At 51.0% G+C, this 16,942-nt stretch overlaps 1 protein-coding gene and 1 long non-coding RNA gene across 2 annotated transcripts in view; one reads left to right on the top strand and one right to left on the bottom strand.

Moving 5' to 3' along the window:
- The window catches only part of LOC145505804 (uncharacterized), a 119,490-nt gene that overhangs the window by 2,636 nt on the left and 99,912 nt on the right, over nucleotides 1–16,942 (top strand). Inside the window, exons 3-8 of the mRNA XM_081488713.1 lie at nucleotides 201–341; nucleotides 931–1,080; nucleotides 3,807–4,030; nucleotides 5,803–6,034; nucleotides 12,261–12,482; nucleotides 14,781–14,930. Of these exons, the coding sequence (XP_081344839.1) occupies nucleotides 201–341; nucleotides 931–1,080; nucleotides 3,807–4,030; nucleotides 5,803–6,034; nucleotides 12,261–12,482; nucleotides 14,781–14,930 (1,119 nt within the window). The remainder of the gene's footprint in view (nucleotides 1–200; nucleotides 342–930; nucleotides 1,081–3,806; nucleotides 4,031–5,802; nucleotides 6,035–12,260; nucleotides 12,483–14,780; nucleotides 14,931–16,942) is intronic.
- On the bottom strand, nucleotides 5,238–11,266 carry LOC145507056 (uncharacterized). Its single transcript, XR_014054528.1, has 2 exons — nucleotides 10,692–11,266; nucleotides 5,238–8,313 (listed from the first exon to the last, which is right to left on the bottom strand). It is a non-coding gene; the product is annotated as an uncharacterized LOC145507056 (long non-coding RNA).

Genomic DNA, 16,942 nt, shown 5'->3' with positions numbered 1-16,942 from the left:
GGATTAAAACCTATGTCCCCTGCTGAAGTGCGGAGTCTTAACTACCGGGCCACTGGGGAAGTCCACTCTAACTTGAGACTGAACTGGCGGGATTCCGACTTGCCTTAGCGTGGTTTCAGCTTTAGCGTGTGGCTGAGAGGAGTTATTGGGCCTGAGTTCAAGAATGAGGTTGACGGCGCTCCTTTGGCCCTGCCCTGCAGCTGCTGCTGGAGCGCCTGGAGCGCCTGGTTTCCCGGTACGTGCCATCCCTCCGCACGTCCCCAGCCGGCATGACCAGCGAGGTGGAGGTGCTCAGGGCACTGAAGTCACTCTTCGAGCACCACAAGGCCCTGGGCGAGAAGGTACCAGCCACCCGGCCGTCCTGAATTTGTACACTTGCTGCCTTGTTAGGTGGATGATGCACGTATTTATGTAACTAGTTGACTTTTGAGCTTCTTGAATTTTTGTAAATACATTTTTTCTGTACGAAGTCAGAGTTTTATATGGTTAAAAAGTGTTGCCTGCGTACGTGCTCAGTCATGTCCAAGTCCTTGCGACCCTGTGGACTGTAGCCCACCACACTCCTGACTCCTGAGGTCCTGACTTCATGCCAGATACCTTTCCTCCTGGAATTCTTGCAATAACAGGGTAGTTTAGTATACTTTTTGTTTGCTGTTGGGGTTTATTATATAGAAAAGAAGCTTGATAAACCGAGTGGCCAGACAGAACGTTAAGACAGATGGGTGCCAGTCGTGGCAAATGTGACATTTTAAGTAGGCACGTTTTTGCTCACGTCCGAGGAAACTGCCGTGTCTAGGACTTTAATTTTGAGGACGCTAACTTTATTTTTGAGTTGAAACTTAGGATTTAGTCCAACTTTTTTACGCGTACGTGTATCGGAATGTTCCATGATAATGACTTACCTTTTCTACTCTGCAATGCCCGGTGTAGGCCATGGTCCAGAACACGGACGTGGAGGTGCGAATCACTACCCTTGAGAGATGCTACCTTGCCGCCCAGCGCGAAGCCACCTCTGTGCACGACGACCTCAATGATAAACTTGAAAATGAAATCGCAGATAAGGATTCTATGCATCGACAGGTAACGGCTTTTACTGAACTGTGTCTGACTTTTATAGTGGTGAATTCCTGAGGAAGGAAGGTAAACACCTTTTCATGTGACTCCCACGTTGTAAGGCACCTGCCCCCTCACACTGTGGTCCTGAAATGGTTTTGGAACAAAGCGTTGATAGATCGCTTTATGTCTTCCCATTTTCCTTTTTCTGGCTACGAGTTTCCTTTTAAGGCATGCTTTTTTTTCTTAAAAGAACCAATTTTGATAACTTGTGGCCTACTGTGAGGCCCAGCACAGTACTAATTAGCACCGTTTTGATTGAAATCATCCTGCGAGTAAATGGATACACATACCCATCATTTTATAGTGAGAAGAATTCTCATTGGAAGTTTAAGTACCTTTGTATTTTCGCCTCATTTATGGCATGTAATTTTTCATACATGTCTGTGTTTTGAGCTGCCATGTTCAGTGAGCAGCTAGTTTGGGCCAGACATCGTCAGAACTAGGACTCCAGCAGTGAATTAAAAACCGTGTGCGTTCTTTATCCACTGCCATGTAACAAATCACTGCAAAGCTTAGTGACTTCCCAGTGAGCAGGTCACAGTCCAGTTTCTGTGCTTTGCAGCAGGTGGGCCTGGTTCAGGGCCTCCTGAGGACGCAAACATGGGAAGGCCCCCCAGGGCTGGATGGCAGGCTTTCAGACTCACCTGGCTGGTGGGGACAGGCCCAGGTCCCTGCCGTGTGGACCTCTTCATGGCCTGGCTTTCCTCAGAACACCCTCTGAGAGCGAGAGCGCGGGATGTAGCCCGGGGCCTTTCGCGCCCCGGTCTCGGAAGCCGCACACCTTCAGTTCTGTTTGCGAGAGTGAGCTGCGAAGTCCTGCCTCGCTCAGGGGCTGAGCAGGAGTTGCCCCCTCTGCCTCTTGAAGGGAGGAGGATGGAAGAATTTGTGGACCCGTTTTTAAACCCACGCAGCCTGTCGGACAGTAATGAGCAGGGGAAGGAGACCAGAGTGCCCGAGTTGTCTAAGAGGAGGGGGGACGATCGTGTGTGAACAGGGTGGCCAGCGAGGTGACACCAGGAGGGTGACCTGGAACAGAGACCCGGAGGCCGGAAGAGAAGTAGCCACTCGGAGATAGATCAAGGGTCGTGTCAACAAGCGGAGATAAGGGAGAGAGAGGGCCGCATCAGGGAGGACCCCGGGCTCAGGCCTGAGCAGCTCGAGGCCAGAGCCTGTTTCCTGAGCTGAGGAGGGCTGTCAGGGCAGGGAGCTAAGAGACGGGCCTCAGCCCTGTTGAGGTGGATGAGCCCATGGGGTGTCCAGGGGACCTGTGAGGTCAGCAGCTGAGTGTTCCGGCCTGGATCCAGGAGAGGCCTCACTCAGCTCAAGGTGGACTTGGGTCGTGGGCATACAGATGGTGTTTAAAGGCACAGACAAGGTAAAGTCACCAGGCAGGTGCCCGTGGAGAGATAGGGGGTGCAAGGGTAGAGCTGTGGGGTGCCTCGCATTCCAAGGTTGAGAAGGGGCGCAAGGGACTGACTAGTAACCCCAGGGAGGGCGGGGCCTGGTGCCCAGGGAGAGACATGCTTGGGGTGGGGGGAGGGCAAGGAGAGGAGGGGGCTTGGTAACATGGGTTCCTCAGAGCTCCCTGGGAGCTGCCCTGCGAGCGGGGCACACCGCCTGCTTGCAGAGAGCTGGAGACTGGGCGGGGAGGGGGACAGTAGAGGCCTCTCCCAGGGAGCTCTCAGAGACCCTCAGTGGGCGCTGCAGGGAGCCCTGGAGGAGGAATCTGCTGGTTCCCTTTGTGCGATTTTAAGGTGAGAGAAGGGAGAGGACGTGCTGGCTGAGCTGATGGGGGTGAAGCCATATGCAGCTGGTTCGCTGGAGAGGAGCAGGAATGATGGCAGGTGGTCCTGGAGCCAGTGCAGGGGGTGGCCCAGCCCTGGGGAGGGGTCGTGACGAAGACAGGGGCGAGGGCGCTGGCCACGGGGGACAGGGAGCCAGCAAGCCAGCACCTCGAGGCTGCCCCTCGGCTGCTTTGAGGTCACGTCTGGGAAAGAAGGCAGGACCTGGGTGAGAGTGGGCCGGGGGGAGATGTGCCAGAGAGAAGGGTGTGAGGTGTGAGAGCTGGAGGGCGGCTCGGAGCCCAGCAGGCCCTCTCCCGCACGTCTCTGGTGACAGAGCCGCCTTGCGGTGTGAGGGGCCGTCCCCCAGAACAGCCCGCGGGCCTGCGCCCCGGGAGGAGCCCCGCGGGGGGCTGGCCCTCCCAGCCCTGCTGGCCCTGCTTGCGCCTGTCTGTGCGTGTTCAGACCAGCCTGGAAAACGGAGGGCTGGGGACCTGCGAGGATGGCGCTCCTCGGTGAGTAACACAAGTGGTGACCGCTGAGGTGGACCCAGAGGCTGCGGAGCTGAAGGATTTCTTTTTCTTATTTTCCTTCAGCCTGGCTGATGGAGGCACAGATGTATTGTTGTAATTTTCGGACTTTGTCTCTGACTCCATCGGCCCACCCTTGTGAATAACCTCATAGGATTGCCTCCCATCCACGCTAAGACCTGAATGTCACCAGGCCATCTAGGAAGTGGATTCTCCTCCTGCCTGTTTCTTCAGTACTGCTCGCTTAAGAGATGGCAGTGTCTCATAAGCATGGCCCGTTTATCCACAGTTGGGGCTTCCATGTAAACTTGTGTTCAGTTCCTGATAGACTTGAGCTGCCCTGAATGTCGCTGACGAGACGTGGTCCTCTCGTGCCCAGGTGCAGACCCTGAAGGAAAAGGACTGGGAGCGCGCGCAGCAAGCCAGCGTGCCGGCCAACGTGGCCCAGGCGTTCGAGAGTGACGCAGACTTGTCTGACGGCGGGGGCGACAGGGCCACCCTCTTCAGCTCGGCCGCTCTGCTGTCGCCCAGCGGGCAGGGCGATGCCGAGACTCTGACTGTGATGCTTCAGGAGCAGCTGGACACCATCAACGAAGAGATCCGGTGGGTGAGCCCGAGCCGAGCTCCCCAGAAACTCGGCTTCTCTGAGGAGCTGTCTTCTCCTTAGAGAAGGCTGAGTGTTCCATAGTAAGGAAACTGACTTCAAGTCTGCTTCAAGAATTTTCAGTTCTGAGATTGCCCTTGATTATAGAGCTCAGTCAGCCAGGGCTGTGGGGGGCGTTGTGGGGTGTCCCCCCACCAGCTCTGAGCCCCAAGGTGGGTGAGGTGCCGTGACAGTGTCCCCTGCGGCCCGTGCACCCTCCAGCACTGAAGGTTCGCCCTCGTGTGTCCCTCGGAGCCTCCCACATTCTGGTGAAAAGCCACCTGAAACAGAAAAGCTGGGGTTTTGGGGTGGCAAATTCCCCCTCAGATCTGCATTTTCCTTTTGAACTTAATACAGTGTGAAGATTGGCTTGTTGTACGACAGTGGTCCAAGGACATGTGTTTGAGTTCTTCTCAACTCATCAGTGTCTGTGAGATGTTTTCTGTAGACACCGTCTGGGCTGTTATAACAGTTTACAAACGGGATAGAATCCAAAGGCCCGCCTCATGGCGAGCAGGGGCCTTGGGTCTGGGTGCGGCCAGGTGGCTGGGGGCCCCGAGGCCAGCCTGGTGCCGCACCCGCACAGCTCTGCCTCCTGTCCCTTGTCCACGTTCAGAGTGGCCACAGGCCGGTGACCCTGCACAGGACCTGGCAGAGCTGCTGCTCAGACTGTTCTTGTCACGTCAGCCCAGGCCGAGGTGCCCGTTCCTGTCAGCCGAGTGCGGGGGGCCCGGGGGAAAGGCAGGGGTGAAGGGCACAACCAGCAAACGCAGGTGGTGCCGCCTGCACGTTTGACGCTGAGACAGACTGCTTTGTGGGCCGTGTTTGAGCACAGACAGCTCAGAAAGATTGTCTTTCCCCCTCCCCCAGGAAATACGGAACGGTTACATATTAATATGTTTATTTTTACAGCATGTTGTCAGGTAAAAGTGATTTTTCCTTAGGTAACATGTTGACTTGAGGTAAATGGTAAATTCTTTCCATCAACTTGTTATCAACAGTGAAAAACTTTCAGGGTGTATAAGGAGAAGTGAAACTGGAGAGGTGACGACCTGCGAGAATCTTGTATTTTATTTTGAAAATCATGTTATATGCATAATCGAATATTTAAACTGCTATATAACATCATCCGCGAGACATTAGGGGAGAAGAGCAGTAACTGTGAATTCTAGGTTAATGCAGCACATTGACATGAGTCCAGAAACTCACACAAAGCTGGTGGAGAACTTCATCAAGTGATGCATTTGTACATAGACAACCTAAAAAATAAAAAAATCAATTCAGCACTTCATCTGGTCTAGAGACTTGTGTTTAGAAACTCCAGCTTGTTCGTGGCTCACTGTTTTGATTGTACAGAGTTCCTGATTCCCAGCGGAATAGACTTGAGGCACTGCCGTGCATCTCTGCCCTGAGAGCAGGGAAGGTAAAGGTTGTCAACTTCAGGTTATCTCCTCACAGGGAGAGAGGCGCCACCCAGGCCCCGTCAGAATGTTAGAGTAAACCAGTCAAATCAAACGAGAATGATCAGGGGCCACTTTGTAAGACTCAAGGATAAGTTATTCTAAGTTTGAGAATATTGAAAAGAGGGAAAGTTGAACCTTTTTGCTGAGATGTTAATTGAGCAACTGTTCCTGGAATATGCTAATCGTGACACAGAATGCAAGCCCACATTTGTTGTCCAGACACGTTCCTCTGCTGACAAAGGCAGGTGACGGGTTTTATTCTATTTTAGGTTGATCGAAGAAGAGAAGGAGAACACGGAGCAGCGGGCCGAGGATACTGAGAGCAGGGTGGGCAAGGGGAGCTTAGGCAACCTTCGTTGTTGTAAATCCTCGAGCTCCCTCAACCTGTGTCCCGCCTCCTCGCTCGCCAGCTCCTGCCCGCCCAGCAGTGGGCGCGCCAAGCCCCCAAGGAGGCGGCACAGCTCGGCGCGGAAAGTAGACCAGCGGGACATCAAGACTCTGGTATGTGTCTGCCTCCTCCCTGCCACGTCCCTCCCCCAGCACACTGGCTTTCTTTTTTGTTTGTTTGTTTTTTGTTTTTTCTGTTTTTACCCAGAAGAAACTCAGGTACATTTGCTACGCTTAGAGGTCTAAGATTTTTAAAAACTGCCTAGTCTTTAATCATTCCATACTCGCACAGCAACAAATTAGTCTTGATATTTGGACCACCGGCTTAGCACGTCATCATGAACTCAGCCAGGGCCTGCCTCTGTAACGTTGGGCCCGGCCTGTGCTGGACACAGCAGGTGCAGGGAAGTTGCTGTTGTCACCGAGTAGACAGCCTTGTGAAAGTAACCATAGGCAGCTCTCCTGGCGTGTGAGACCCACGCAGCACATTTTTCATTGGGGATACCTGGCTGCAGGCTGCAGGCCATGCGGTGGGAACAAAACCAAGAATCTAAACTGGTCTGCTTGCTGCTGGACCTGGCTGCACGCTCAGGCCAGCTCTGGGTGTGAAACCAGGTTAAAAGCCTGGTGCCCCAGGGCCCCAGGGAAGAAGTTGGGCTTCCTCACTCTTCTGAGTCTAAAAATGGGATGACGACCTAGGGCTTTTGGTGACAGAGTGTGCAGCTCTGAAGCGCATGTTCCTGCTTTCTTCCATGTTTAGCTTAGGTTTCCTGAGCGCATTGCTGTTTACCCTGTGAAATCATGTCTACAACACTCTGCTTTGTAACTGCACTTGTATTATCACTTTTTTTGTTACCACCCATTTCATGTTAGCTGCATTGTTAGTCAGCATATAATTAAATTAACTGTGAATCATTTTAGCAGCATGTGAAGTGATAACTGGTCTATTTTGTGGTCTTTTGACACATTGGTTTTATAATATGCATCACTGGCCAATTAGTTGATAGTGTGTATTCTTTGACGATTTCTCTGTGGTTTCATGCTTGATTTCTTTCCGAGTATTTGTAAAAGAACAGTTCTGTATATTTTTTCTTGTTGCTGGAGTTCTCTGACGGTGTGTCTGCTTTCATCGTTGGTTTTGATTTCCTGTCTCATCCTGTTGTCTGCTTCGTTGTCATCAATCCAGACCCCAGCTTCCCACAACCGCACCCCCCCGAGGCTGTAGTTTACCCATCCATCTCCCCTCCCCCGTCCTCCCACTTGCTCTGGTCATAGCAGTCTGGGGTCCACAGCGTGTGTCCCCTTAGTCGGGTTTCTGCTTTGTCTTCATGTCTCATTAAATGGTGTTTTTCCCCCATAGCACTAAGTTTGAATTATTGTTATCACTGTGCAGTTACAAGCATAATGTAGATGGATGATACACTACAGAACCTGTGTAATTCATAACTGAGATTATGCTTACCTGAAGAAATGATCCTCTTATGTGTAGAATTAATGGACTTTTGACACAACATCCTTTCTGTGTTGGTGCTTGTATTTGAGACTGTAAATCTCATCAGCTTTTGCATGCTTAATGTCTCTACGAGACTCTTTTACAAAGTATCTTCTATGGTTCATAAAATGTGAAGACTCCACCTGCTGTTACGCTAGCTTTCATTCTTACATATTTTCATAGGGTACCTGCTTTAATGAATTTATTTTCAGAAGTTTGAAATCAAATTCTAGGTAACGATTTTACATTAATGTCCAACAGGTGGTTAGATCTGTTCAGTGTTAAAATAGGTATTACGGCAACTTCCTCGTCAGTTAAATTACTATTTTAAAGTATAACATGTTTTTTTTATTAAGAGAAACTAACTTATAGAGAGGTTTGGCTGAGAACAGACAACTGTTAAGGCCCTTTGTTGTACACAGTGCTGTGCTTTAACAAATCATGATGTTGTAATAGAATTGTATCTTCCTGAGGAATAATGTATAGTGTTTCTCTAGTAAATCTTGAATAGCTTATTTAACTAATGTGGTCCAACAAATTGTTCTGTTTCCAGTTACATGTTCTCTAAATCTACATCTCACTTATATGTTTGCCGTCATTTTTGCTTTACTGTCTTTGCCTATATTGATTCTTGAATTTTTAGCTTCAAAGTCGCAATAAATCTGGTTTCTCTTCATTTCTTTGCATGCATCTATCAGTCTAGTGAGTTAAGGAAGCATCGTCGAAAGGTAAACTATTTAGTAATTTAGCATGCCTTTGTTTCTCTGTGAAGTATTAGAGTCCTTATCGTGTTAGTGAATGAACACTATGTGGTTACGTACTGGTGGATGATTGACATTTTAATAGAAGTAATGAAACTCGCCCACCACTTAAAATATGCTGATGATGCAATCAATCCATCCTAAAGGAGATCAATCCTGGGTGTTCATTGGAAGGACTGATTTTGAAGCTGAAACTCCAGTACTTTGGCCACCTCACGCGAAGAGTTGACTCATTGGAAAAGACCCTAATGCTGGGTAGGATTGGGGGCAGGAGGAGAAGGGGACAATAGAGGATGAGATGGCTGGATGGCATCACTGACTCGATGGACATGGGTTTGGGTGGACTCCGGGAGTTAGTGATGGACAGGGAGGCCTGGCGTGCTACAATTCATGGGGTCGCAAAGAGTCAGACACGACTGAGCGACTGAACGGAACGGAACTGAACTGAACTGAACTGAACTGATGGTTCTGTTGGAAATAGGTCATTGGTTGGGACAATTGTAACAGTTTGCCTTTCTCCCACTTGTTTGCCTTCTAATCATCTCATGCTTATTTATAATAGACATAGTAGTATTTATTATTTTTAAAATTTTCTTTACTTATTTTTTTGGCCATACTGCACAGCTAATGGGATGTTAGTTCCCCAACCAGGGATCAGACCGGTGTGAAAGTGAAAGTGCCAAGTCCTCACCTCTGGACCACCATGGAATTTCCACGTAGTGTTTTCTTAAAAGAAATGACTGAATCAGAGCCATAGATATTAGATTTGGGGGAAGCCAATTTAATGACGGTGGGTAGCAGTGTGCAGGAGACTCTGTGTGCCAGGCACCGTGTCCAGTGCTTTCTGAGCCCGTCATCTAATCCCGCAGACACCCAGGTGAGGTCCAGGCTGCTGTTATCCCCATTCAGCAGATATGGACACTGAGGCTTAGAGAGGCCGGGCACCGTGCCCAGGCTCGCATACCCAGCGGTGCGGTGCAGACTGGTCTGATCAGAGCCTGGACACTTAACCGTGGTGCCGTCCATCCCGCTTTCCTCCAGAGGCCCTCCTGTCCATCACAGCAACCCTGATGGAGGGAGCCTCAGGAGGGAGCTCGCTGCCTCTCCCCTCGGGTCACTTGGATGAGCCCCTGTTGTTGGAGTCCAGTGGCCCGAGGGCTGGCCTTCCTTGTCCCTCTCCTGCTCCCAGCCCGCTGATGGAGCACTCCTGGGGCCTTCCCACAGGACTTGGGCAGCCGCGCTCCGGTTCAGGCAGCTCAGTGCCCAGGAACCCTTCTGCCGGGCACAGCAGAGTAGCTCCGTCACCCTGAGGTTGGTGACCTGGGTGTGCCGCTTGCCCGCTTTGTGGCCTGCTTTGCCCTCCTGTTAAATGAGGACACGGTACTGCCCATCCGACTCACGTGGGCACCCGTGGGGCGGGCTCCCATCCTGGCGGAGGGTGCCAGGCTGGGGACCCAGAGGCCTTTCTCAGGACAAGGCCCGGGGGAAGGGCCTGGCCGTGGTCCCTGACTTTGAGGCAGGTGTTTGTCTGCATTCAGTCCTAGTCAGCCCAGGTGTGTCACTTCCCTGCTCTGTTCTTTGTTGTTTTCTGATTTTTATAAATGCTTCTTTTAACTTGAATTTGAGATTGATCCCTCTTCAGTTCCATGTGGATAATTTCTAGCTTTTGTAGCCTTCTGTTGTCTGAGGGTAGTTGTTAGAGATCAGGGGAGAGTGCACAGTTTATCCAGCTGCTGTTAAACGAGTTCAGCTGTATTTTGCAGTAAGTCACTTTGTTGTCACCAAGCTCCTGTGGAGCTGCAGTGGATCAGTATTCTTTACAGAATCCCATTACAAAGCCACAGGTTAGTTGGTTAAAACGACGCACTCATTGTTTATAAAAATACTTTCCATGCATGCTTCCTAAAACCTCCCCTGGCTGAACCACACGCCCACATGTATAAGTGAGACCTGTCTGGACCCTGAAGGGGTTTATCTGTTCCCCACACTGTTGCCACCACTGTTTCCTGTCCTCAGACCCAGGACCAGCGGAAAAGCTGGGCGTCCAGGAGAGATCTTTTTTTTTTTTTTCAATTAGCTTATTTTTTAATTGAAGGATAATTGCTTTACAGAATTTTGTTCTTGTCTGTCAAATCGCAGGAAAAATCAGGCATAGGTACACATATATCCCCTCCCTTTTGAACCTCCCTCCCATCTCCCTCCCCTCGAGATTGATAGAAGAGTATCTCTTAGTGAAGACTTCAGTTGAGTTCAGTCGCTCAGTCGTGTCCGAATCTTTGCAACCCCATGAATCGCAGCACGCCAGGCCTCCCTGTCCGTCACCAGCTCCCGGAGTCCACCCAAACCCATGTCCATCGAGTCAGTGATGCCATCCAGCCATCTCATCCTCTGTCGTCCCCTTCTCCTCCTGCCCTCAATCCTTCCCAGCATTAGGGTCTTTTCCAATGAGTCAGCTCTTCGCATGAGGTGGCCAAAGTGTTGGAGTTTCAGCTTCAACATCAGTCCTTCCAATGAACACCCAGGATTGATCCCCTTTAGGATGGACTGTTCGGATCTCCTTGCACTCCAAGGGACTCTCAAGAGTCTTCTCCCACACCACAGTTCAAAGGCATCAGTTCTGTGGCGCTCAGCTTTCTTCACCGTCCGACTCTCACATCCATACACGACCACTGGAAAAACCATAGCCTTGACTAGACGGACTTTTGTTGGCAAAGTAGTGTCTCTGCTTTTAAATATGCCATCTAAGTTGGCCAAAACCTTCCTTCCAAGGCGTAAGCGTCTTTCAGTTTCGTGGCTGCAGTCACCATCAGCAGTGATTTTGGAGCCCCCAAACATAAAGTCTGACACTGTTTCCACAGTTTCCCCATCTATTTCCCATGAGGTGATGGGACCTGATGCCATGATCTTAGTTTTCTGAACGTTGAGCTTTAAGCCAACTTTTTCACTCTCCTCTTTCACTTTCATCAAGAGGCTCTTTAGTTCTTTTCCACTTTCTGCCGTAAGGGTGGTGTCATCTGCATATCTGAGGTTATTGATGTTTCTCCCGGCAGTCTCGATTCCAGCTTGTGTTTCTTCCAGCCCAGCGTCTCTCATGATGTACCCTGCGTCTAAGTTAAATAAGCAGGGTGACAAGGACACACAGCCTTGACGTCCTCCTTTTCCTATTTGGAACCAGTCTGTTGTTCCATGTCCAGTTCTAACTGTTGCTTCCTGACCTGCGTACAGGTTTCCCAAGAGACAGGTCAGATGGTCTGGTATTCCCATCTCTCTCAGAATTTTCCACAGTTGATTGTGATCCACACAGTCAAAGGCTTTGTTTGGCATAGTCCATAAAGCAGAAATCGATGTTTTTCGGGAACTCTCTTGCTTTTTCGATGATCCAGCAGATATTGGCAATTTGATCTCTGGTTCCTCTGCCTTTTCTAAAATCAGCTTGAACATCTGGAAGTTCACGGTTCACCTATCGCTGAAGCCTGGCTTAGAGAATTTTAAGCATTACTTTACTAGCACGTGAGATGAGTGCCATTGTGCGGTAGTTTGAGCATTCTTTGGCATTGCCTTTCTTTGGGATTGGGATGAAAACTGACCATTTCCAGTCCTGTGGCCACCGCTGAGTTTTCCATATTTGCTGGCATATTGAATATAGCACTTTCACAGCATCATCTTTCAGGATTTGAGATAGCTCAGCTGGAATTCCATCAGCTCCACTAGCTTTGTTCGTAGTGATGCTTCCTAAAGTCCGGTGGACTTCACGTTTAGCAGATGATTCTTAAAGAGCAGAATAACTGGGGAAAGCTACTAACGGACGGGGTGCTTGATGTAAATCCCGAGCAAGTAAACATGCCAAGCACCAATGGAAAGGCAAGTCCTCGGTCTCGCTCTCTGTCTGGTTCTCGCCTTACCATCCAGTCTGTGCGGGGCTGTTGGGACCTGTCAGCAATGCACCATGTAGATCTGAGTGGCCGTGAGGGTCGTGTGAGCTCCCAGAGTGCAGAAGAAAGTTTTGACCTCACCGATTGCCCGGAAATGCTGTGTTCCCTCCCTCCCAAAACAAGGCTGTCTGTCTAAGGCTTCCTTTCCCCCTTAGAGATCCTCCGACGGCTCCCCAAGCCACGAGGAAGACCTGGCTAAGGTGATCGAGCTCCAGGAGGTCATCGAGAGGCAGTCAGGGGAGCAGAGCCAGTCGAAGGAGTGCCTGGCAAACCTCTCTGCCTACGTGAGAGAGCCGGAGGAGGACCCGGACACGGCCAGGAAGGAGCTCCTCGCGTCCGAGGAAGCGAACAGACAACCACAGCGGGATGTCCGCGAAGTGAGTGACAGCGGACGTGTCTGTTGTCCTGAGGTGGAATGTGGGTCCCTTGTTCTCCGGCTGATCTGAGCTTTGGGATGGCTGCGTGAGTAGGAGCACAGAGCGCTGGCGAGACCGCGACTGGCGGCCTCCCCGCCTCTGCGTCGAGATCTCTGGGGTAGAAGAGGCCTGGTCCAGGCGGTCCATTGGCAGTGGAGCAACACGAGGGCATCCCTAGCGCTGTGCTCACCCTGGGTGTGGACTCCTCATTTCTACAAGTTCTAGGGTGCCCAGTGTGTTCCTCTTTGAAAAATTCATTCATCCATTCATTCATTTATTGGAGTCTAGTTGCTTTCCTTTTTCTTGGAGAAGGCAATGGTACCCCACTCCAGTACTCTTGCCTGGAAAATCCCATGGATGGAGGAGCCTGGTAGGCTACAGTCCATGGGGTCGCTAAGAGTCGGACACAACTGAGCGACTTCACTTTCACTTTTCCCTTTGATACACTGGAGAAGGAAATGGCAACCCACTCCAGTATTCTTGCCTGGAGAATCCCAGGGACAGGGGAGCCTGGTGGGCTACCGTCTGTGGGGTCGCACAGAGTCGGACACGACCGAAGCGACTTAGCAGTTAGCAGTTGCTTTACACTGCTGTGTCAATGTCTGCTGTACAGCAAAGTGAATCCGTCATATATATATATATATTTATATTTATATTTATATTTATATTTATATATATATATATATATATATATATATATATATACGTGTGTGTGTGTCTACATATATCCCTCTTTTTAGATTTCCTACCCATTTACTTCACCACAGAGCCCTGAGTAGACTGCCCTGTGCTGTAGAGTAGGTCCTTACTCGTTGTTGACTTTACGCATAGTCTCAGTAGTGTACATACGTCAACCCCAGTCTCCCAGTTCATCCCCCCCACCTGCCTGTCGAATGTATACCTGATGATGCTGAAATTTCCTTCGGGTTCACTCAGGCGAGTCTGGTGACGTCTGTGGAGCCCGTTCTCTCGGAGAGATGGGAGCCCGCTGTGTGGCCCCTGCTGAGGCAGCTTGCCTGGCCGTCTTCTCTAGTTTTCTGAGGTTCTGCTCCTTGAGGGGATGTGTGACATTGATACCGGCGGTCAGACAGGTCGAGTGGCGTTTGCTCACCCTCAGAGCCTCAGGCCCGTGCTGTGTAACCATGTAGAGTCATGATGTTTCTGGTGGTCGTGTCTGCGGCTGTCATGATTGATGAGAAACTGCCTAACGGTCATTGTGAAAAGAGAAGAGTGCTGAGGGTTCGGGCCTCCTCCTGTGAGCCTCACCTCTCCTTTGTAGGCAGGCAGACAGCGCCCACCCTGCCCCACCCCTCCCCCGTGAGACCGTCTCAGACAGAACCCCTCCGACATGTGCTACAGCAGGTGTCCTTGTTTAGTAGCTTGGTGTGAGTAATTCTCTGTGAGAGCTCAAGGTGAGAACTCAAAACAGAATATTTGCACGCTTGTATAACCTTTTCCCACTACTCTTTGGCAACAGGAGGAGATTAGGTGGCAGAGTTCAATATGTAGAGAATTCTGGGAAAAGCGGCCTTGAGACCTTTCACTTTTAATGTCAGGCCTTTGCCCACATTGGTTACTTAGTAGTCGACTACGGAGGGACCTGCAGTGGATTTTGACCTGGCGGACGGGAGTTGCACCAGCAGCAAGTTCTGGTCCTGGTTTGACCCTTTCATACATGTGGTGTAAGTCTGCTTTAGAAGAATTAGGCTTGAGAAGGCTGCTTCCAGTTGTGTTAAACTTTGACTTCTGTTTCCACTCATTACTATTACTTGAATTCTGAGGAAATTGCATGAGAGTTTTCCGACTTTTACCCGAGGAAACGAGCCTCAGAGGTCCCTGTTGGATCTGTCGAAGGTCCCTCCCTCTTGTGGATCCAGTCCGCCTGTGTGGTGTAGCAGACAGAGGTCGTGACTTCATGCCAGATACCATTCCTCCTGGAATTCATGCAATAACAGGGTAGTTTAGTATACTCTTTGCTGTTTGGGTTGATTATGTTGAAGAGAAGCTTGGGAAACCGAGTGGCCAGACAGAACGTTAATACAGACATATGGGTGCCAATCGTGGCAAATGTGACATTTTAAGTAGGCACGTTTTTGCTCACGTCCGAGGAAACTGCCGTGTCTAGGACTTTAATTTTGAGGACGCTAACTTTATTTTTGAGTTGAAACTTAGGATTTAGTCCAACTTTTTCACGCGTACGTGTATCGGAATGTTCCATGATAATGACTTACCTTTTCTACTCTGCAATGCCCGGTGTAGGCCATGGTCCAGAACACGGACGTGGAGGTGCGAATCACTACCCTTGAGAGATGCTACCTTGCCGCCCAGCGCGAAGCCACCTCTGTGCACGACGACCTCAATGATAAACTTGAAAATGAAATCGCAGATAAGGATTCTATGCATCGACAGGTAACGGCTTTTACTGAACTGTGTCTGACTTTTATAGTGGTGAATTCCTGAGGAAGGAAGGTAAACACCTTTTCATGTGACTCCCACGTTGTAAGGCACCTGCCCCCTCACACTGTGGTCCTGAAATGGTTTTGGAACAAAGCGTTGATAGATCGCTTTATGTCTTCCCATTTTCCTTTTTCTGGCTACGAGTTTCCTTTTAAGGCATGCTTTTTTTTCTTAAAAGAACCAATTTTGATAACTTGTGGCCTACTGTGAGGCCCAGCACAGTACTAATTAGCACCGTTTTGATTGAAATCATCCTGCGAGTAAATGGATACACATACCCATCATTTTATAGTGAGAAGAATTCTCATTGGAAGTTTAAGTACCTTTGTATTTTCGCCTCATTTATGGCATGTAATTTTTCATACATGTCTGTGTTTTGAGCTGCCATGTTCAGTGAGCAGCTAGTTTGGGCCAGACATCGTCAGAACTAGGACTCCAGCAGTGAATTAAAAACCGTGTGCGTTCTTTATCCACTGCCATGTAACAAATCACTGCAAAGCTTAGTGACTTCCCAGTGAGCAGGTCACAGTCCAGTTTCTGTGCTTTGCAGCAGGTGGGCCTGGTTCAGGGCCTCCTGAGGACGCAAACATGGGAAGGCCCCCCAGGGCTGGATGGCAGGCTTTCAGACTCACCTGGCTGGTGGGGACAGGCCCAGGTCCCTGCCGTGTGGACCTCTTCATGGCCTGGCTTTCCTCAGAACACCCTCTGAGAGCGAGAGCGCGGGATGTAGCCCGGGGCCTTTCGCGCCCCGGTCTCGGAAGCCGCACACCTTCAGTTCTGTTTGCGAGAGTGAGCTGCGAAGTCCTGCCTCGCTCAGGGGCTGAGCAGGAGTTGCCCCCTCTGCCTCTTGAAGGGAGGAGGATGGAAGAATTTGTGGACCCGTTTTTAAACCCACGCAGCCTGTCGGACAGTAATGAGCAGGGGAAGGAGACCAGAGTGCCCGAGTTGTCTAAGAGGAGGGGGGACGATCGTGTGTGAACAGGGTGGCCAGCGAGGTGACACCAGGAGGGTGACCTGGAACAGAGACCCGGAGGCCGGAAGAGAAGTAGCCACTCGGAGATAGATCAAGGGTCGTGTCAACAAGCGGAGATAAGGGAGAGAGAGGGCCGCATCAGGGAGGACCCCGGGCTCAGGCCTGAGCAGCTCGAGGCCAGAGCCTGTTTCCTGAGCTGAGGAGGGCTGTCAGGGCAGGGAGCTAAGAGACGGGCCTCAGCCCTGTTGAGGTGGATGAGCCCATGGGGTGTCCAGGGGACCTGTGAGGTCAGCAGCTGAGTGTTCCGGCCTGGATCCAGGAGAGGCCTCACTCAGCTCAAGGTGGACTTGGGTCGTGGGCATACAGATGGTGTTTAAAGGCACAGACAAGGTAAAGTCACCAGGCAGGTGCCCGTGGAGAGATAGGGGGTGCAAGGGTAGAGCTGTGGGGTGCCTCGCATTCCAAGGTTGAGAAGGGGCGCAAGGGACTGACTAGTAACCCCAGGGAGGGCGGGGCCTGGTGCCCAGGGAGAGACATGCTTGGGGTGGGGGGAGGGCAAGGAGAGGAGGGGGCTTGGTAACATGGGTTCCTCAGAGCTCCCTGGGAGCTGCCCTGCGAGCGGGGCACACCGCCTGCTTGCAGAGAGCTGGAGACTGGGCGGGGAGGGGGACAGTAGAGGCCTCTCCCAGGGAGCTCTCAGAGACCCTCAGTGGGCGCTGCAGGGAGCCCTGGAGGAGGAATCTGCTGGTTCCCTTTGTGCGATTTTAAGGTGAGAGAAGGGAGAGGACGTGCTGGCTGAGCTGATGGGGGTGAAGCCATATGCAGCTGGTTCGCTGGAGAGGAGCAGGAATGATGGCAGGTGGTCCTGGAGCCAGTGCAGGGGGTGGCCCAGCCCTGGGGAGGGGTCGTGACGAAGACAGGGGCGAGGGCGCTGGCCACGGGGGACAGGGAGCCAGCAAGCCAGCACCTCGAGGCTGCCCCTCGGCTGCTT

The sequence above is a fragment of the Giraffa tippelskirchi genome, chromosome 1 (assembly GCF_054371585.1).
Source record: "Giraffa tippelskirchi isolate mGirTip1 chromosome 1, T2T-mGirTip1v1.2.pri, whole genome shotgun sequence".
NCBI classification, from domain to species: domain Eukaryota; kingdom Metazoa; phylum Chordata; class Mammalia; order Artiodactyla; family Giraffidae; genus Giraffa; species Giraffa tippelskirchi.
The sequence above is the reverse complement of the archived record's forward strand: the minus strand, read 5'-3'. Positions and strand labels throughout refer to the sequence as shown.